The 21059-nt window shown below is 37.7% G+C and overlaps 2 protein-coding genes across 2 annotated transcripts; both read left to right on the top strand.

The window, feature by feature from the left end:
* Positions 1 to 501: 501 nt before the first annotated feature.
* Positions 502 to 6752, top strand: ppp1r7 (protein phosphatase 1, regulatory (inhibitor) subunit 7). The gene is made up of 10 exons (XM_034887234.1): positions 502 to 619; positions 1373 to 1468; positions 1692 to 1747; positions 2514 to 2579; positions 2844 to 2974; positions 3203 to 3365; positions 3510 to 3626; positions 3726 to 3830; positions 3965 to 4051; positions 4636 to 6752. The coding sequence occupies exons 1-10, from the start codon at positions 580 to 582 to the stop codon at positions 4810 to 4812; spliced, it is 1038 nt and encodes a 345-aa protein (XP_034743125.1). The 5' UTR covers positions 502 to 579; the 3' UTR covers positions 4813 to 6752.
* Positions 6753 to 7673: 921 nt separating this feature from the next.
* Positions 7674 to 16622, top strand: ubxn7 (UBX domain protein 7). Its single transcript, XM_034887230.1, has 11 exons — positions 7674 to 7790; positions 9701 to 9854; positions 10102 to 10166; positions 10310 to 10375; positions 10536 to 10648; positions 12101 to 12247; positions 12652 to 12742; positions 13186 to 13316; positions 13772 to 14276; positions 14372 to 14451; positions 15536 to 16622. Exons 1-11 carry the CDS (start codon positions 7685 to 7687, stop codon positions 15695 to 15697), a joined length of 1620 nt encoding a protein of 539 aa, XP_034743121.1. The 5' UTR covers positions 7674 to 7684; the 3' UTR covers positions 15698 to 16622.
* Positions 16623 to 21059: the final 4437 nt, after the last annotated feature.

The raw sequence follows: 21059 nt of genomic DNA, 5'->3' as shown, positions 1-21059 counted from the left end.
ACCATGTTGTGACACTGCATAAACCTGCATCGGGAATTACATAGTGAACAAAATGTTCTGCAGCAATTACATACTGAATAAGGGGAAACTACTGACTTTGGGGTTAACCTGGAAAAATGAAGGATTTTTAAGTTCTCAGTATTAATCAAAGCTTACTAACAACCTGTGCTTTAGTAAAAGTAATACCACAATGTAAAAATACACGATTGCAACCAAAAGATCTGCATTGACAATTTTACACTTGCAAAATACACAAAATCATTATCAGTAAAATAAAGAAAAAATACTCATTATGTAGAATGGAGAATTCCATAAATCGTTCACTTCATACATTACATTATTGGACTATTTTTTATTGATGCATTAACGTGTGTAATACATCATTGTAATGTTGTAGCTGATCTATGTTGTGCTGTTTGTAATCTGTTACTGTATTGTTTTAGTGAATACGCAGTAGAGCGGTTTATAGTGTGGGCCACCACTGCCCTCCTGTGTCTGGCGCATAGACTGGATGGTCTGGCTACAGCGTGAGCCTTCACTGGATTGGCTGAGCGGTTGTCAGGACTGTTTACAGGAAACATGGCTACCAGGTCTGTTGGAGAGCATCAGGAGATGGAAGGTGAGTAAATGTGTAAAGATGCAGCCAGGACATGGTTGTATTAGCTGGGTGAACTGGCATTCATTTAGACAAATTTATCTATTTATATATATGCACATCCGGCGTTTAGTTTTCCTTGTTCCGAACCACACCTTCACCATTGACTTGCTAGCTAGCTAACAGGCTAACAACAATCCTCGTTAGCTGATATTATCCTGTTAACGTCAACTCACAAAGTCCTGCTAGTCGACATATAATTTCCGTTTTCATAGCTGCGTTGTCTAGTCTAATGGTTTGACATTTTATTTTATGTTTAACGTAGTCGTGCGCCCATATAATATGTTTCTAATCGTAGACCTGCCTACTGTGGTCCAATTAGCTACCCAGCAAGCTAACATGGTTAGCTAGCAGTGTTTACCCCGTGTGTCAACGTGTGTCAGCCAATCATAGTTTGTGAATTGTCTCTAAACTGGTCAGATTGGAAATACAGCTGTGATCACACCCACAGTAACACATTTAATTCAATAACGTTAATATTTGTAATAGCGGGTGGGCACACGTGTTTGCAATGTTGCAGAGTGTAGGCTAATGATCTAACGTTGGTGACAGTCAGACAGAGTCTGGATGCTTCACATGACATCCCTTGACTACTCAGCATGCTAGGTGGAGCTGGGCCTGGTCTTTGCATCACATCCCATGTGCATTAGCTAAATGTGTCGCTCTGCTTATGTATAGAGTAATATAGCTTCACTTGTCTTTGTCTGCTGACTGCAGTTGACCGAAGGGGTGAGTCTGAGGAGTCTGGAGATGAGGAGACTAGGAGGAGGAGTATCAATGGCAACGTGGACCCCACTCAGCCCCCTACCACTGGTAAAACAGCACATTTCCATACCGCAAAAAATAAGTGATACAAGTTCGGTTGTCAGCTGTAATGTAATTTCACATGACATATCTACATGATAGCATTACATAACTGTGAGTCTTCCCAACTGCTTTAAAACCACCTTCAGTGTCTATATGAAGTTTATAAAAACCCTACATTGATGCATTGGTCATATTACATTATCTGATTTATTCTTTCATCCATTCCAAGGTAAAGAAGAGTCTCCTGTTGACATGGACACTATAACCTTGGACCCAGAGGAAGAGGTTAGTAGATGCTCTAAAAACGTTGCTGCAGTTCGGCAGTAGCTACTGTCACAAAGTTTACGTGGCAATGCTTTTTAGCAAATCCCAAGCAGGTTGTCCCCTTGGGGACAATAAAGTATATCTTAAACTGTCTTCCATCTTTAATGACTCATATGGTAGGACGACTGTTAAAGACTTCAGTTGTCTTTTAGGAAGGGAACATTTTTGATAGGATTTTATTTGTAAATTTTGCGAGTGGACAAAAAGTTCTTTAGTTACGCTACCGGTCAAAAGTTTGGGGTCACTCACAAATTTCCATTGGACTCCGTTATAGACAGAATCCCAGCTGAGATCAGTTGCCTTGTTTTTTTTAACCAGGGCAGCAGTTTCCAGATTACATTATGTGCTTACATAATTGCAAAAGGGTTGTTTAATGTTTTCTTAGTTAGTTTTTTAAAGTAATATAAGATTAGTAAACAAAATGTGCCTTTGGAAAATTGGATGAATGGTTGCTGATAATGGGAAATGTAGATAATGCATTAAAGATCAGCCACCCACCCAGATCAGCTGGTATCCTGTCTATAATGGAGTGAAATGGAAATTTGTAAGTGACCCCAAACTTTTGACCGGTAGTGTACACTGGAATCTTAAATGTTAAAAGGTTATGTTCTTTTCTGACAGGTGTTTAACCACTGCAACTATACAGTATATTTGGTGTCTGTCGGTCCACGGTGTGTGGGCTAGGCACTTGTATGTGATTAACCCCAATCACTACTTTTCTCTCTAGGATGTTGATCTTGTTCATTGTCGTATTGGAAAGATTGAAGGATTGGAGGTGCTTCAGAAGGCCAAAGTAAGTATTCTCAGTTTTTATGGCCACCGTGATGAAGTAATGTTAGTAGCTTAGTATGCAAAATCTGGAGTTATTATATCATTTTTTTTCCCCTAGAGAAACCAGACAGAATTTTGGTTGCAACCATTTGTTCTTTTTTCTTTGTTAATCATATCTGAATTTTTAAGTTTTTTAAATGTAATAAAAGAGTTTATGGTCTATTGAGAAATACAGCTATTGATTGTGTCTGTAAATTGCTTTCTTTTAATCCTTCTCTTTGTACAGACACTCTCCTTAAGACAGAATCTCATCAAAAAGATAGAAAACCTTGAAAGTTTGAGCTCACTGCAGGAACTAGATCTCTATGACAATCAGATCCGCAAACTGGAGAACCTGCAGACTCTCACAGAGATTGAGTAAGTCTGAAGAAAACAGACGGCTTTGTTTCTATTGTTTTCTCATATTATAGATATTCCATCCAGAGAGGGCCAAGCTCAAGTTCTTTATGGCAAATCCAATTTTGTACATATTTCTATCAGGTGATAGTTGGGGTGTTGTATTTTCAATGCAGATAACATAGATGAAAGAACCAGCATCTTAAATACAATTCATTCTAATCGTATACTTGTTTAACTGATCCACAGGCAGCTCGACGTGTCCTTTAATATGCTGAGAAAGATCGAGGGTTTGGAGCAGATGACTCGGGTGAAGAAACTTTTTCTGCTTCACAACAAAATTGGCAACATTAGCAACCTGGACCACCTCACATGCCTGGAAATGCTAGAGCTGGGCTCCAATCGCATCCGGGTATGTCATGAAAAAAAAAATCCTAACACTTTGCAAATCAAAAACCACATATATTGAAACTTTTTTTTTTTTTAAATGATGGTGTAAAATTATATATTCTAGTAATTTTGTCATTTATTTGTGCCTTTTTTCATGTGTTCACAGGTCATAGAGAACCTGGATACACTTGCATCTTTGCAAAGTTTGTTTCTTGGCACCAATAAAATAACTACGCTTCAGAATCTGGATGGTTTACACAACCTAACTGTGTTAAGCATTCAGGTAATTCACAAATTATATTCAACGCCTGTGTAAGTGGTTACAAAACTACAGTGTGTATGTGGAAGCAATGGTGAATAACGTAGTGTACTTTCATTACAGAGTAACCGGATTACTAAAATTGAGGGTCTACAGAATCTTGTCAACCTGAAAGAGCTCTATTTGAGCCACAATGGCATTGAGGTCATTGAGGGCTTGGAAAACAATGTGAGTTATAGAAATTCCACAGCCTACGTATGAAAGGATTAAATGCCAAACTGTCCATCATGTATTTTGCTAACTGTGCAAAGATTTACAACAAAGTCTGGTCTGTACTTTCAAACACTGTTTTCCCCTCACAGAAAAGGCTCACAACGCTTGACATTGCAGCCAATCGAGTAAAGAAAATCGAAAACATCAGCCATCTGACAGAGCTGCAGGAGTTCTGGGTACGGATAGTTTGTAAAAATAAACTAGAATGTAATTTGATCTTCCAATTGTCTGCCTTTTTTAAAAGTTTGAAGACTGCTTAGATGAGCATGCATCATCAGACATTTCTGGTGACAGCCATTTGGAATTTGTTTCAAACAAGAACCTAGGGGAAAAGATAAAACAAAGTATACTTTGAAATGAAATACCCCAGGTTAAGTTCCCTTTTGAAAACTTTAAAAAAGTTAATTTACAAATTCATAAGAAACTTCTTTAACATTTAATAAATTGTTAAGAACACACTGTACTGTTGTAAACAAGCATTAGGGCAATTTAAGTCTTTATTTTACATTTATAATAAACAATTTTCGTATTCAATTTACAGCATATGCAGTCTATGTTGTTAACAAACGACATTAATAAACACGTATCCTAAAAAGCTTGATTAAGTCATTTATAAAGTCTAATTAATTCTTCTGTTGCTTTGGTCACCACATCCTCTACATTGTATGTTGCAAGCGTGCTTAAAGTTTGTGTTTCAGCTATCTTTGCAAGGCAAAACTAAGTCTGTCTTTATTGGCTATGTTTTTCAATCCCTCCCCAGATGAACGATAATCAGATAGATAACTGGTCAGATCTCGATGAGTTGAAGAATGCCAAGTCTCTGGAGACCGTCTACCTTGAGAGAAATCCCCTACAGAAGGATCCGCAGTACCGGCGAAAGATCATGCTAGCGCTGCCCAGTGTGCGCCAGATTGACGCTACCTTCATCCGCTTTTAAACTGCAGTGTAACATTCACCTGCCAACTTCTCAGTGTTCTCCCTCACCACCCTGCCTGCCCCACATACAAAACAAACTTCATTTTGAAACACACTGGCCTCACTAAATCATTTTGTCACTCCAAACACAAATACACATTCCAACATTCACTGTCACCCTGTGTATGCACTCATTCACACCTTAATCTATGCTATTGTGTGGAAGCTTATTTATTTATAAAGCTGGACTGTGGAAAGCATTTCAAAAAGTACCCTACAACCATGTCATTATTTTTCTTCTTTACTCAGTTTTCTTTTATTGTTTTGCATGTGGGATAAAATATGGAGACACAATCAGTCAGTGCCCATCAGGAAAATAAGATACAATTCTTATCATGTTGTTGAAGTTGCACTTCTATATACAGTGTGTGAGAGGAAAGAATGGCATTTTTAATATTTGAGGGATTTTGTTGCGAGTTCATTCCTTTTGGTTGGAGAGGATGAGATTGTTTTCACAAGATATACAGTGGATACAAAAAACATTAAACGAGAAGTCCATAAAAATAATTTACATATTTGAATCTTTAGAATACTGCTTATCTTATCATTAGGTTTCAAAACGCTTCAAAACTGTCTTGGAGAAGTTACTAAACTTTACAGCCACAGAAAAATCTATAATTAAGCCTACCATGCCAAAGTGACACCATGCAGGTTCATGCTAGTTCAGTGAAGTGGCACCTGCTTGCTTTTTAAGGAAAACAGTTCAAACTGATGAATCAGTAAAGAATAATATAGTTTATATTTTTTAACTGGTATGAATCTTGCTTTGGTTCTCTTGACTGAGAAAATTGTTCATTGATTTGATTTGAACTTATAACAGTAAAATGTAGATTGTTTTTGAAGTGAATGAACTTACTAATGGCAGGACTGGTCTTACATAAGTGTTAACTACTGTAGGATAGATTAAGTCATGTTAATTTACTAAACAAATTTTTGGGTTAAAAAATCTCCAAAATGTAAAACCACTGCAGTGACACACTCTGTAATATTCTCATTTGGCTTTTGGTATTGCTTAAAAATAGATAATTTTGTATATTCATGATTGCTTAGGATTTCATAGATGAAGCTCTAAGATGTGAATGATCTGTTCTTATGGTCCCCTGTATATAATGCTTAAGTGCACTTGATTTACTCCTACTACTTCCCATGTCCATTAAACACTTATCTCCGCTAACAAGGTCACATTTGGACACAGCAGAAACCCATCAGATTTCAGTACATTAATGGGTTTACATAGAGAATGCTAAACCTAAGTGCTTTTTGTGCAACATAAGATACTGATCATTATTATCTAATTAATTTCATCTGGGTCTTAACTGCATATCCAAACTGTTAAAGTGATCTGAGTTAATATTGCATCTCTCTTTGTAGTCAAGAAAATGATAGCATTGTATGCTGGTTTGTATCATAGGTGTCTTCAGCTGACAAATTGCTCTCTTTCAAAGGAATTAAGTGAATTAAGATTAGTGATTTTGACCATGTATCAATAGAACATGTATAAGCCTATGTCAGACTGACAGATCGGGGAAACTGAAGGACATGATTGATGTTATTTTAAATTCATCTTTAACTGTAATTAACTTTACAATTGGCCAGTGGGATTGGAAGTGTCACTTTGTGTATTTGTAAATAATTTGGACATCTCATGATGTAGAAAGTCAGTGCCATTATCACCTTTCCCTTGTAAAGTGAAATCCATTTTTTCTTACTTGTTTTGCCAGGCAGCACAGTAGATTCGTGTGAGATAATGTAATTACAACTTGAATATGATTGGTTACTGAACAAGCAATTATTCAAATTGCTGGTAGCTGATTTTTGAACTGAGTCTTCAGGTTCCGGGCTTTGTTGAAGATGTTTTCAAACTGAATGTATTGTGCAAATAATAAAGTTACACTACTTAAAGAAAGTCTGTAGTTTTAATCTAAGAGGTATAATATATGTTGTCACGATGAGTGATACAGTCCCAATTTTGAAACTTTAGCCTATAGTCAGGTTATCTTGAGTATCCTTTAAGACCTTCCTACAAAGTCATTTATGTTAACTTTATTTACAATGGAGTACAACAATAGTGATTCAAAAACCTAAAACACATTGCAATTAGTCCATTAAATAAAGGACACTTTAAAGTTCAAATTCATTATAATCATTTAAAGGCTTCTTGGCCTTTTTGTTCTTTGCGTCTTTAATTAAGGTGCCAGACCAATTAGAACTATGGATGTGAAATTTACCTACAATGATCAGCAACTGAATATTAGGAATTCTCTTCATCCCAATAATCACTTGCTACATAAACACACAGAAGGGGACAACAAGAGCTGAAAGGAGTCCCTGGATGCCATAAGACCCCCACTAATCACTGCATCAAATAAAACACGTGAAAAAAACAAAACAGTTTTCTAAATTCCAAATTCTGAATTATAAAAATGATAGGTAGGCGTATAGTCCAATGCAGTATTGTACAATTCTAAGAAATTGTTGAATACAGCAAGCTTTTAGACTGCAGTACAGAGAAGACTAAAAAGATTTTGGAAATGCAACACAATTAATAGTCTGTTAATGGATGCTGCTTGCACCTCCACTAAAAATGGTTAAAGAGGAAACAATGTTTTTTTGTAAGAGTTAATATTTCTTTTAAGACTATGGGAAACCTACAAGAACTGTATAAAACCTATGAAATAGAAATATTTCCTAAAAAGAATTATGAATATATTTACTAATAACTCGCCATTTGTTTACTAAACAACAAGACCCACAATGCAGCACAATCTTTTGGTGACGTTAGGGGCTTGCGCGGCGCCAGCGCGCCAGGCAGGGGAAAAGGGACGGCGTAGCGCATGCGCGACATTTATGTTGTTGTTTGTGGCGGTAAGATGGCGGCGCTCGGAGACACCTCAGCTCCGGGGGTGAACGGGTTAATACAACAATTCACATCAATAACAGGTAAAAAATACATTTTATTTTACGCGTGATCTATTAAGTAGGTTTTGGTTATCCAACAGGAATGGGTCCCTTGTCCAACAAACCACAAAATGAGTGCGTAGATAAGAAAACGGACGTTAAGTCCTACCCTGGCCCCTACGCTGTCAATGCTTTGCAGAGGGGGAAAAGCACAGCCAGTTATCTGCTTGACTCAAGTGAAAGCCTCTGAAAAAGGACCAGAAACCCAACCGCTTTGAATAGTATCTGTCACAAGCACTTTAAATATCATATTTTCTTTGTGGTGCTCATTGCAGAGACTATCTCGCTAGCCTAGAGCTGATTTTCTGCTCCTTTTTCCATTACATGTTGTTTGATAATGTGGAATGGACGTCGGCTGTGCAACCTTTCCCTTCTTCATCATCATCATCCATGCTTTACGTTGTGTTACTGTATTCTTCACTCTGACTGTGACGTTAGCCGCTCTCGGATGAGCTCACTGTCTGTCTCCAACTACTCGTCAGAGGTCCTCTATAGTTTGTGGGCTTGACACAATGGATAGTGTACCAGTTTTAAGTTATTTAACGGAAAAGAGAAAGAGACTCAGTTCGGGGGCTGCTGCCAGACTTGGAAAGTGAAACGGACATGCGCAGTACAAATTGAAAGATCAGTGTAGCCGAACGGCGCTGTTCACGTAAAAAAGACCCGGGTTAACCCTCAGATTAATGTTTTCTCACATGCAGATTATTTCCATACTTTTATTTATTGTGTCAAGTCATGATCTTAACACATTAAAGTACCTGGTATCTTTGCAGCCTATTTGTAGCCTACAAGTCACGTAGCCTACACTGGAGCTACATTAACGTCACTGCCAGTGCCTACTATTTCCCAAAGCATGCAATTAACTTTGTTTAGACAGGATGCCTTTTCTTCATAGATTAACTTTCAGGCAGTTTTGCTTTCATTCATCTCAGTACAGTGTTGCAGTCAACTAGCAAAGACTTGTTGGTAATCCATTACAATGAACAGCATCTCTGTCATTACATTTCATAAGACCCTATATTTAGCTTAATAAAGCTTAATTTTGCATTTACACTTAACAAGGACTTATTTTGTTGAAAGCAAGTTACAAAGCAAACAAAAAACTCATTAGCATGTTTTGAACAGGCTAAAACATGCATAATTAGTATTAGATTAGATTCCTTTAATGGATTAATTTGTTATACAGAAGAGCTGCAGACATAAAACTACAACGTCCCTGATGTTTTGTATGTAGTCCAGCTTATGCTTTACTGTGCGTCACATATACATGTTACTACTCAGTGCAGAATTGACAAAGATATACTGTATTTAGGGTAATTTAGAAGTGTTGTCCCCATTACGTAGTTTGTCCTTGTGAGAGCCCTGACAAGTTAATTTTTCAACCGTTCAGTTTCTGAAAAGTACCTGTCTTGGTCACAACGTTAATAAACAAACTCCAATATCTGTATCAAATGTTTTTAATTAAACCAAATTGCCAAATATATCATCAGATTTTCTTTTAGACTTTGAAATTCGTATTTCGATGTCAAAGCATTCCTCAGGCTCTACTCACAACCTAGTAGAATGAATTGAAACATGGGCCCTGTTAAAGTAAGTTATTAAACAATTAAATGGTCTACAAACAGTGAAGTTTGCAGTAATGTATAGACTACCTGAAGCGTAGAAAATACGTTTAAACATCCAAAAATAAACATTCCATTATAAACAGTCCATTCAATAGGTTATTTCAATATAAAACATATTTTACTGATGATGTGCAGTTTTCAATCATTGATAAATTGTTCCATGGCTGACATGGGTAGTGTGAGATTTCACACACATGTACCTGTGCATTAGAGTTTTATCCATAACGTTTATCAACATCAGTATGCCATTGTCCACCACTCTTTTAGGAGCTACAGAGAGTGTAGGACAACATATGTTGGAAGCATGCAACAACAACCTGGAGATGGCAGTGACCATGTTTCTGGACGGAGGCGGGATTGCAGAGGAGCCCAGCACCAGCTCCAGTTCAGCAGCTTCAAGCAGCAGAGCTCCCCCTTCAGAGTATGCTCAGTCTTTCCAGTTTTCTGCCACATTTAATTAACTTAAAGATGGAGTCTTTTTTCATTGATTTATTTATTAAAATACCCCATATTTGCTCTGCTAGTTTAGAGTGGTTGTTGTAGTTAACAGTGAGCTGAGAGTAGAATTTAGGGTTCGGACTACTACTCTGATTTGTGTGGTTGCTGCTTGATATAACAAAGTTTATGGATTCTTAGAATAATACTGTTTATGTTGCATCATGCCTCAGTGACGTACGAGCACCCATTCCTCAGAAGCAGGACATATTGGTGGAACCTGAACCATTGTTTGGAGGTATTGTAATTTCCTAATTGGACCTCATGCTGACCTCATGATTCTACACAAAATACTAATTTCACAAAATAATGTTTCTGGCTGTGCTGTTTCAATCAGCTGCTTAATGTGATGTGATGTGATGTGTCTTGTTCTACTTGCAGTGCCAAAGCGAAGAAGACCTGCTCGATCTATATTTGATGGTTTCCGAGACTTTCAAACAGAAACAAGTGAGTACATTCAATCTTAAAGAATCTGGTCCGTAGCGATCTGGTATAGATTAATGCTGCGTAATTAACACCATCAAGACAACATGTCACCTTATCTCTCCATCTCAACCTTTTTCCACTGTGTCTTTATTTCCCGTAATGACTATGAATGTTTTCCCAGTACGACAGGAACAGGAGCTGCGTAACGGTGGAACAGTGGATAAGAAACTGAGCACCCTGGCAGACCTTTTCCGTCCTCCCATTGAGCTCATGCACAAAGGCAGCTTTGAGACGGTGAGGAGTCAATCACCGGACACTTTTAACCACAGATCTTTATTCACTTTGTGTGAACTTTCAGTGAAATCTCAGATGGTGACTGTGTAGATCAAAGGTGGGAAACCAGGTCTGCCATGTACGGAAGGTTGTAGGTTGTGTGCAGGTTGTCATTTGGGATGCATACAGTATCTCTCTCCGGTTGGATGTGCACTCTCAGTATATGTGTTATCAGCTGAGGAAGTGTTTAAAATGAAAACCTGCATACCCTCCATGATATGATCACAAACTACTGATGTAGATGGTTATGATTGTTCTCCATAAAGAGAGATTTACGTCATGAATTTTATCATTTGTCATCAAGCTGTAGCTTAATAATATGTTCTTATGGTCTTCCTCCAGATTTGGCGATTTAGCAATCACATCTCTCAGAAAATTGACTAAATCCATCTTGATCTTCTGAGTTTTCTTCCAATTCAGTTTTTTAAGAAGCTGAATTACGATACACAGCATGTATAGTAATCATTTATCAGGCAGCATTAACACAACTAAAAGAAAATTACTCGTGCGATTTGAAGAAAAACAGTTAAGACATCTTGCAACCAATCTTTCAAACATATATTTAAATCAAGCACAATTATGGCACTGAACGTTATGTTACAGCAAATTTATCGAGGAGTCAAAGGTCTTTAGTTGCACAGTTGAGAACACGAATCTTTCCTTTGGCCCTTGACGTTGGCAGCTTTAAAAACATCCAGTAGGACAACACGCTGTGTGAATAATGCAAGGAGAATTAAACACATTTTATTTTATATCATGAGTTAAGAATATCTGCATTAAATGAAATGTCAGAAATATTTTGGTGCACTGACAATGACATAATGGAACGGTTGTTGTTTAATTTTAGTGCTTGGAAAGTTGGCTATCTTTGTTTCTAAAGCTTGGGGAAAATGTCAGGATGGTTTATTTGTTTAGTATTATTAGTAGTCTATGTTCCTACTCTGGTTTCCGGAACTCTTTGTTATATATAATATAATATCAGGGTTTCCGCGGGGTCTAAAATTTAAAAGTCTAAATTTTTGGCCTTTAAATTTGCTGAAGTATTGTGTTCTGTGTTTTAAATAAATTAAACAGGTCTTCATTTTCCTAAGTCCACACAACGCTATCTCATTATGCAATTTTTTGATTTATTTCTGTGGTGTTGTAGTTCTTTCTATTGCTAGTCCAAATATAATTTCTCTGTATTACAACTAAAAAATTCTTTGGCTATGGCGAAGTTCATGTTTAACGATACTTGGCTTAAAAAAAACTGAATTTAGGGCTTAGTTGATAAAGCTCTTGAATTTCATTTATTATGCTCTTAAAATGTCTTAAAAAGTCCTACATTTTACTTGGTGAAACCTGCAGAAAACCTGTTTATGCATGACCCAATAATAAAAATCAAATCATATATTTCCTCTACTGTGCTTACAGGCAAAAGACTGTGGACAACTTGAGAACAAGTGGCTTATGATCAACATTCAAAATGTTCAGGACTTTGCCTGCCAATGCCTGAACAGGGATGTTTGGAGCAACGATGCAGTGAAGACCATCATCAGAGAACACTTCATATTCTGGCAGGTATGTTGTTTCATACATGGCCTGTAATGCTTTCATGTTCAGACTTTGTGTTGAGGTATTTGCAAGACCAGGGTTCAGCAACTCATTTGATGGGAAGGTCGAGTTAAACTTCATTATTCAGTTGAGAAATTCATTTAGTCAGTGATGGAAAAATGGAAACCATTGGCAGTACAGTAACAGTAACCAATAAATGTAAAGCAGTGCATTTACAGTGCAAATGTTTTTTAAGTACACAATGATGTTGTAGTATCCATTTCTTCTTTTACTGTAGAAAAAGTCTTGCAAACAACCTGACCTTATTAAGCCAGATCTTATCCTTATACTCACATAAATGCCACTCACTTTGAGTATATGTGGTTTATGGTTCATGTCTGATTTGTATTGTGCATTTTCTTTCATTACAGGTATATCATGATAGTGAAGAGGGACAAAGATACATCCAGTTCTATAAGCTGAACAAGTTTCCCTATATTTCCATCCTCGATCCCCGCACAGGTGAGTGCTCTTGGGAAGTTAGTTGCAGCAGTTCTGATGCTTGATATTCAGTGACACCATATACTGTATCTGCTGTTGTTTGGGAGGGAGGACAGAACACGCTGCAACTCTCATTCATTCATCCATTCATTCACTAATTCAAAAACAACACAACAGCACTCTGAGAATTTGTAAGCAGCTATTCGACATCCTTGAATAATGGTGCGTGACTGAGCAAGAGAGGTTGAGATCAATACAGGTTAACAATCGTTTTTTTCACTTAATAAAGATTATTGATTATATATAAACACTACAATGAGCAGATCTCTCGCCCTCGCTATTTACATCTGTAAAGTAGTTCTAAATCAATGAAGCTGAAGTTGAACACATCTACTTTTGCTGCTTAAATGCTCTATAATTGATTTTGCTATTGACCTGTGGTGTTCAAAACATTTTCACTTCAGGTCAAAAAATGGTGGAATGGAATCAGCTGGATGTGGCGTCGTTTTTGGAACAAACTACTGGCTTCCTGGCAGAGCACGGCCAGCTCGATGGGCCATCCTGCCACGCACCCCCTGCCAAACGAGCTCGCTCTGTGGGTCTCTCATCTCATGTGTCGCCTCTAATTCTCATTCTTTTTTTCTGCTCTAATAAGAGTTCTTTTCTCTCTCTCTCTCTCTCTCTCTCTCTCTCTCTCTCTCTCTCTCTGGAACTCTATTTTGATTATTATATGATATCATGATAGAACTCTAAAGGCTGAATAACATGTAAAATATTATATTTTTGTTAACTTATTTAAACTGTACTATCTGCTAGAAAAATGCTTCTCTCTGCTTGTACATCAATGTCTTATTACTGATGACCGTATCTAAAAATGTGGATGCGTCTTATACTCTAATAGCAACGTTAGTCACCCCCAAAGATAGTCATATTATCATCAGTATTGGCCAATACAGCCATGGCTAGTGTAATAAGTATTACAATATTTTGTGTTATTTTACCAAGCTCTTTTGAGTTTTCTACAGCTGCGCACTCTGTTTTTTGTTCTAGGAGAGTCTAATTGATGCCAGTGAAGATAGCCAGCTGGAGGCAGCGATACGAGCTTCCCTACAGGAGACCCACTACGAGTCCTCGAATGCCCCCGAGGCCCCTGATTCCCCCCGATCAGATGAGGAATCAGATGCAGAGCCTTTCTCTGATAGCGAGGGTCCCATATCTGTTGATGGCTCAGACAGCGAAATGCCAGCACCCCGCGAAGAGAGAAGTTTTACCAGCAAACACACTCCGCCCCCTCCGGCCACTGCGGTTCAGCAGCGTCTACACCCCGATAGTTCCACTTCTTCCCACAGAAAGTCTCCATACAAAGAAAACAACCACAGTCATAAAAAAGAGGAGAGCAAAAAGAACCACCTGGAGCCGTCAGCTGCTGCTCCTCGTCATCCTCAGCCTGACGCAGATTCTGCAGGTAACCACTGTCCCCCAGCGGACGAAAGCGCTGGACCTTCCAGGACTAGCACCACCAAAATCTGTGACGTGGACTGTCCTGACGACAATGGTACTTCAACGCGTCATTCTAAACCTCGAACAGTTATGATGATGGAAAAAGTATTAGGATATTTACCCCATGTGTTGTTTTGTTTTTTAACACAGGTCCCAAAGCCAGGTTGATGCTCCGTTACCCTGATGGACAGAGAGAGCAAATTTCCTTGTCTTCTAAAGCAAAACTTTTGGTGAGAACACACTACAATACAATTTTAAAGAAATAGTTCATACATTTTTGGAAATACGCTTCTGAGATTTGTTGCTGAGAGTCTGTACAGGCTGCATCCACACTACTACGTTTTCATTTTTGACCAGCACTTCGAAACTAAAGCGGTCTCCGTCCACACTATATACAAAAATGATCTCTGTCCATATAAACACATCTGACAACACAAATCACATGACAATTTGCATACACTGGGCATGCACGTGCAAACAGACAGCAGATTGTCTAATGTTGATCTGCGGTCATTATGGATGTATAGGTTAAAAATACAGAAGCACTTTGGAGAAAAAATTATGAAAAGCAATACCAGGAATTTATTTGCCTGGGCGGACGGCAAGGTGGAACGGTTACAGATATGTATGTAAGCCTACTTAGCGAACTGTTAAGACTGACTCGCGCACACCATTGTTGTCATTGAGTTTTCAAACAGGGTCAGCAGTGATTCCAAATGTCTTAGTTTAGGGGCTTGGAAATGCCGGAGTAGTGTGAAAACGAGGCGTAAAGGGAGCAAATGATATGTGTTTTTAAAACAAAAAACATATAAGTGTGGATTTAGTATGGAGCTGGAGCCAAGAGGATATAAGCTTAACACAAAACTGGATGCAAACAGAATTGTATTTGCCAGACTCCAGGAAGCTGCTTGCCAAGAAAAAAAGTCTGGCACAGAACTCTCTAGGAGAAGCAAATTGTAATTTTTGGCCTTTGTTTTTTTTGTGTAGATTAAACAAATGAGGTACAGTACAATTTGTTTATTAATGAGCTTCATCTGTGCTGATAAGTGAATTTATTAACTTTGGACAGGTTGGCTCCAGGCAAGCTACGCTACCTGGCTGCTGGTTCCGGTTTCATATTTATTGTACAGATGTGGGAGTTGTATCTGTCATGTCATCTAACTCCTGGCAACAACTAAGCGTATTTCCCAAAATGTCAAACTATTTCTTTGACTAAACTAAATGGCAGCATTTCCAAACAGTTCATATTATTAAACAAATACTGATTGTTGCTTACAATGTCTCACCTCTGGTATTTTACTCTTTCTCGTCAAGGCCCTGGTTAGACACGTCCAATCCAAAGGCTACCCAAATGAACGCTTCGAACTCGTCACCAACTTTCCCAGAAGGAAGCTTGCCCACTTGGACTATGACATCACGCTGCAGGAGGCGGGGCTTTGTCCACAGGAGACTGTATTTGTTCAGGAGAGGAACTAGCCTTGTCAGACACGCTCACTTTTGCTTGTCTATATCTCTCTGCTAGACCTCACCCTTTCACCACTGATCTGGGACGATATCACTGGCCTTGGTCATATAACCTTCTCTTCTCCTGGAATTGGGCCCCATTTTTGCCAAGACAACTCTTTGTGGATGGACTACTGCCCCCGCCACTCCACCAGTCTGAATACTGACATCTCTACTGACAGCCCTAACCCTTTTGTAGTGCGATACAGTTGGCCAGTAAGGTGTTAAAAATGCCGACACTCTTTACTTTTTAATGCAATATATTCTTTTCTGATGCAGGCTTCATTGAGTTCTGAACACTGAGGCACATCTGGATAGAATATATATATATATATATATATATATAAATAAACATAAAATAATGGATCACTGATTGATGATGAGGCACCAGGGACTTGTACAAAAATACTTTTACCTCCCAGAAAGGATGTTAAATGTCAGAGTTTATTTTCTTGCTCTTGTTTTCTCTACCTGGGGAGACTCATTCTTGTTTATTTTGACCCAAAGTTGGTCCCTCACACGGTCGTTGTTTGAACAATTGTAATTATTTGGACGGCAGGGGCACTAAGACATATGGTTTCAGAAATTGCTAGTCAAGAAAATGTGTCGGACATCTGTGACACACTTGTTTAGATCTGAGAGGATTTGGGTTGATCTGCACATTTTTACTCAAGTTTCTATTGGTTAATTAGAGACTAATTAGAGAATTTTTTTGGATTTCAACTTTTGATACAGAAGGGAATGAATGAAGGGTGGTACATCTCATCAGTCGGACCTACACTGTACAGAGATGGTTTAGAGAGACTGATATTTAGCTGTAGTCAATGTTTCCTTTCTTTTTTTATATGCTGCCAAGAAAATATGCTGATGTTGAAATATAACCACCAAAACCAAGAGAGATTCTGCTTGGTCTTTTGTCACATTTTAAATGAACTACACAGGCATGTGATGAGACAAACGTCATAGGTCAAAACCCAAACCAATACCAAAACAAATCTACAAAGACATGTAATAAATACAAAAAAGCAAAAACTCATGAGAATCAACTGCAACAACTTAGAAAGCAGATGTGTTCTATTCTGTTATGATAAGTAGTTTCAGTATGCACCTAGCTTACCTTGATTTAATCAAATTATGTTCATATGATATCTTGTTAGTTGCTAGCCAGGGATTTGTTATTTAGGCCTAAATCAAAGACTGACAATGTTTAGTCAATTAAACGGAGAACAACAGCTGTATAAGGCTGAGAGAACCACCTCAGAGTACCAACCAATCCCTTAACAAACTCCCAATTTGTGATAGGATCTGTAGTGTCAGGAACTCCTGCTTATAGTTATATATACTTTAGCTATTTAATAATGCACCATGTGGGCTTTAATTAGCTCAAATGTGGACAGTTGGTGGCACTAATGTGCCTTAATTGTCAACATGCCCTCAACAACTAAGGTGAAGACGAAGAAGAACACTAGCAAGTTTAAATAATTTAAGAATAAAAAATGTTTAAATGAGCTTCACAAATGTTTTATGAAATAGGAAATGAATACAGAATTCTTTTTGATCCTGTTTTGGGGTGACAAAAGAAAAGATGTCAATGTTTATTGTTGAAAAGTTCAAGTTGTTGCAGTTTGTCCTGGAGAGGAGCTGTTTCCTTTTCTATTCAGCTTTTGTTCTATTTTTAATGGTCCCTTATTGTAAAAAGTGAGACTTCCATTTCTTTTTATTATAAGCTGATCAAGGTGCTATATAAATACTGTAAAAAAATCAAACACTCAATCCACAGAGAACTGTACACAGCCTGTCTTTCAACAAGCGGCCAGGACTTTATATATAGGTAGAAAGAACCGACCGTTGCAGTCATTCCCCAGCTGCAATGATGGTCTGGAGACTGCAGACCCAGTAAGACCCAGGAATGTTAACCAATCACAGCAGACTTAGGCTAAAAGAGATCGGCGCTAAAATGGAGCGTTTCAGACAGAGGGCGAGGTATTTTCAGATAGACCGTATTGGAAAAATCATGTAGCATAAACAAAAAAGCATGAAAACATGTTCTAGTATTAACCTGAAAATGAGCATATCATGGGACTTTCAAAGTTTTATTTTTACCGAGCATTTCAGTCCTAAAAGAATGCAAGTGATGTGCGCTGCCATGTTAGTTCACTGATATCAGAATAAGCTATGTGGTAAAAAAAACAAAACATTTTTGATTACAGAAGATTACAAGTCCTTTAAAGCATTTGTTGAAGTGTTGCGTTTTGGACATGATAAATACATGCAGGGTTATCACTGTAAATAACAGTGTCAATAAGTTAATAAATATTGAAAATCTACAATTTGAAAAATAGGAAAAGGTGACCAGTTCTATTGTTACCCAAGAAACAATCAGTTCCCCGTCTCTTTTGTCACAGAATGTCAATGTGATTTATACTGTAGACCATATTTAGTGTCAAGCATTTAAAAGAATTAAGAAGAAACTTTCAAAAATCTTTTTTTTTTTATATTTCCCTTTGAAGGCCCCGACTGATAGTGTCAACAGTGTCCAGGGCAAAGGTCAGAGGTGAAAGAAAAGGACTTTCAGCTGTACAAACAGATGAGGGCTCTATGTCACTCCCTTTGCTATTTGGATACTACAGTACGTGAAGGGCATTCCTTCAACACCGTTTTTTTGTGTGTGTAATAGGCAAAAGGAGAATGAGGGGAAATGTGCTGGCAAAGGGCAGCACTGAATAAGGTACTGAACCCTTTTCCCCCTTAACTTGAGAAACAAATGTGCTAGTAATGCTGATCAGCTGTCTCAAACACAGAACACCCGAGGTTGTAGGTTTTCTTTGCACAACGGCATCTGGAATCAATAAGATCACAGGTCAAAATTTCATCTTTTAAATCAGTAAACTATCAACAAGGCTTTGGATGGTTTACATGTGATGCTTGTTTTGCTGTTTTTTGAGCTTGCAGGTCATCAAAACATTTAATAACCCAGCTGGGAAAATACTAACGAGCTACAAAAGCAAGATGATCTAATGTCCTGAAAAGTTGTGTTTTGAGGAGGTTAAATGTATTCCCTTAACAGTGATAACTGCATTTATTTCACTTGAAACCTATATTTGTTCACCAGCGCTTCACAACAGGGCCCTCAGCACAACCCTTGTTTGAGAGTTTGTCTATTGCATAAGAAGTATGTTGACCCCAGTCTTCTATGGACCTGTCAACTAGTTTTCAGAAAGAAATCAATTATAGTTAATGTGTGATCAGTGACCCTTCTTGGAGCTGAGTTTAAAGGGGCACTCCACCAATTTTACATATAAAGTTCAGCTTACTTGTCACAAAGAGTCATTGTTGCTTTCCACTAATTAAGCAATCATTTTCTTTGACGGAAAGTTTGTGTTACAAACTAGAGGTGTAGAGTTTGAAAGAAGTGGGCATTAAAGAGCCAAGGGACTACTGAAAGATGCTATTGCGTTATGGGAAATGTAGGATCTAGTTTTTCTTGGCCTCTGCTGCATTGATTTGGACCATTCTTGTTTTAATCTGTCTCTTGTGAGTCCTGCAACTTAATGACAGTGCATACTTATATCGCTGGAGCACCTGCAATACATGCAGAAGACAGGAACCTACGGTTTAAAGAAATGTTTGTGGATGGAAGATTTGAATCACCAAATTGGCCCGGTAAAAGGAGTTGGCAGTCCTTCCCATGCGGCAAAAAACTGCAGGATGTAACTATATGTAAAATAGAATCCCCTTTACACTGTGATCAAACAAAGAAAGACCTGATAAGCTTAATGAATGTCACCCTCCTCTCAAGATTTAACCTACATAGGTGCATACTGCACTTAAGTAAGGATTTTAGGTATTGTATTAAAGTTTAGTAATTCCATTTCATGCTATTAAATACTTCTATTCCACATTTCAGAAGGGAAAAATGTACTCTTTACTCATCAAGATTTACTTGACAGCTTTAGCTACAAGTTACTTTTCAGAATAGAATTTTACTTTTAAAGCATTTGATAAGTTTATTAAATAATGCCTTATTAGAGTTTAAGCCATTGATTCTCAAGCTTTTTTTTTAACTTAAGACCCTTCACAAAAAACTTTTTTTTTTCCAACTAAGAAACCCCCATAAACTTCTAACATTGATAATGTTTTTTTTTCTAATTATAGTAGCTGAACAAGGCCCAAAGAGCTATAGTGCTTCATTATTTTGTTTCAAGCAAAAATGAACACTAATTTGTTTTTCATGTTTATTACCCCATCATTCATCTTACACCCCCTGAGCTGTAATTAGGGGGCATATCTGATTGAAGGAGGCCTAAGCCTCAGGTTGAGAACCAAACTAAACTGTTGATTAAGTCCTTAAAAATAACTCCACATCCACCAACTACAACAGTAAAATGCCTTGATGCATTCATATTAACGTAATGTAATATAATAATAAATCCTATTTTATTGTATTATTTTTTCTGCAGAACAATAACTTGTGTTTATATAGTTACCTATTTTTGATACTTTACATTTTGCTGACAATATTTCTGTATTTTGCCATAGGATTTTTACTTGTATTGGGGTATTTTCACATCACATGGTACTGGTGCTTTTACTGAAGTAAAGTATTTGAGCACTTCTTCCACCTCTGCAAAGGTGACATCGTTTATCATAAACAACTGGGACCAGCAGTGTCTTTATTTCCTGATTCACCAGCCAGATGTGTTTTTCTAGAAATTTTCAAAGGTGCTGATTCAAGAGTGTTATCATCATGTGTGGGTATGAATCATCCCCAGCTGAGCATTGTGTCACCGCTCACTCCTTCACTCACTGTATACTCGACTTTAACTTTTTTGTTAAGTGCAAAATACACAACCCCTTCCCTTGGTAACACTCTTCTTCTTTTTTTTTTTTTTTTTTACAATATTTCATGTACACCTGAATGATGTACCAGAGCCTAAACGCAGAGCTTAGCAGGAAAAATATGATTGCGTCACAGACTGAAAGAATGTTTGTGTGTATTGTCCAATCTATAATGCATTGTTAACCCCCTGCTCTGCATGTTTCAAGAGAACAATCACTGATAGTAAGCTTATCTGCTCTGATTTAGCAAAGTCAGGAAGGCTTTGTGGACTGTAGTCCCCGTCAGTCACAAGAATCCCAAAGGTATTTTAGGAAGCTGGGGGACTTCAAAAAATCAAAACAAATATTACAAATTATTGACTAATACCCTTGCATATCCAAATGCATGTTTACTGCAACAAGTATCTACCACATAGCTCATTGGATCTTCTGTGTTTTTAGACTCATTGTATCTTTTTTATTTTTTGTCTGGTGCCTCTAACAGAAATCCAGCACA

This window comes from Etheostoma cragini, chromosome 12 (assembly GCF_013103735.1).
Source record: "Etheostoma cragini isolate CJK2018 chromosome 12, CSU_Ecrag_1.0, whole genome shotgun sequence".
NCBI lineage: Eukaryota > Metazoa > Chordata > Actinopteri > Perciformes > Percidae > Etheostoma > Etheostoma cragini.
This window is presented reverse-complemented; position numbering and strand designations above follow the sequence as displayed.

Bases quoted from the DNA above. Each gene is read 5' to 3' on its own strand.
- ppp1r7 (XM_034887234.1), top strand. From the start codon at position 580: ATGGCTACCAGGTCTGTTGGAGAGCATCAGGAGATGGAAG. The intron at 1,469-1,691 runs GTAAAACAGCAC...ATCCATTCCAAG, and splicing joins CACTCAGCCCCCTACCACTG to GTAAAGAAGAGTCTCCTGTT. The intron at 4,052-4,635 runs GTACGGATAGTT...ATCCCTCCCCAG, and splicing joins CAGAGCTGCAGGAGTTCTGG to ATGAACGATAATCAGATAGA.
- ubxn7 (XM_034887230.1), top strand. From the start codon at position 7,685: ATGCGCGACATTTATGTTGTTGTTTGTGGCGGTAAGATGGCGGCGCTC. The intron at 10,376-10,535 runs GTGAGTACATTC...ATGTTTTCCCAG, and splicing joins AGACTTTCAAACAGAAACAA to TACGACAGGAACAGGAGCTG. The intron at 12,743-13,185 runs GTGAGTGCTCTT...TTTTCACTTCAG, and splicing joins CATCCTCGATCCCCGCACAG to GTCAAAAAATGGTGGAATGG.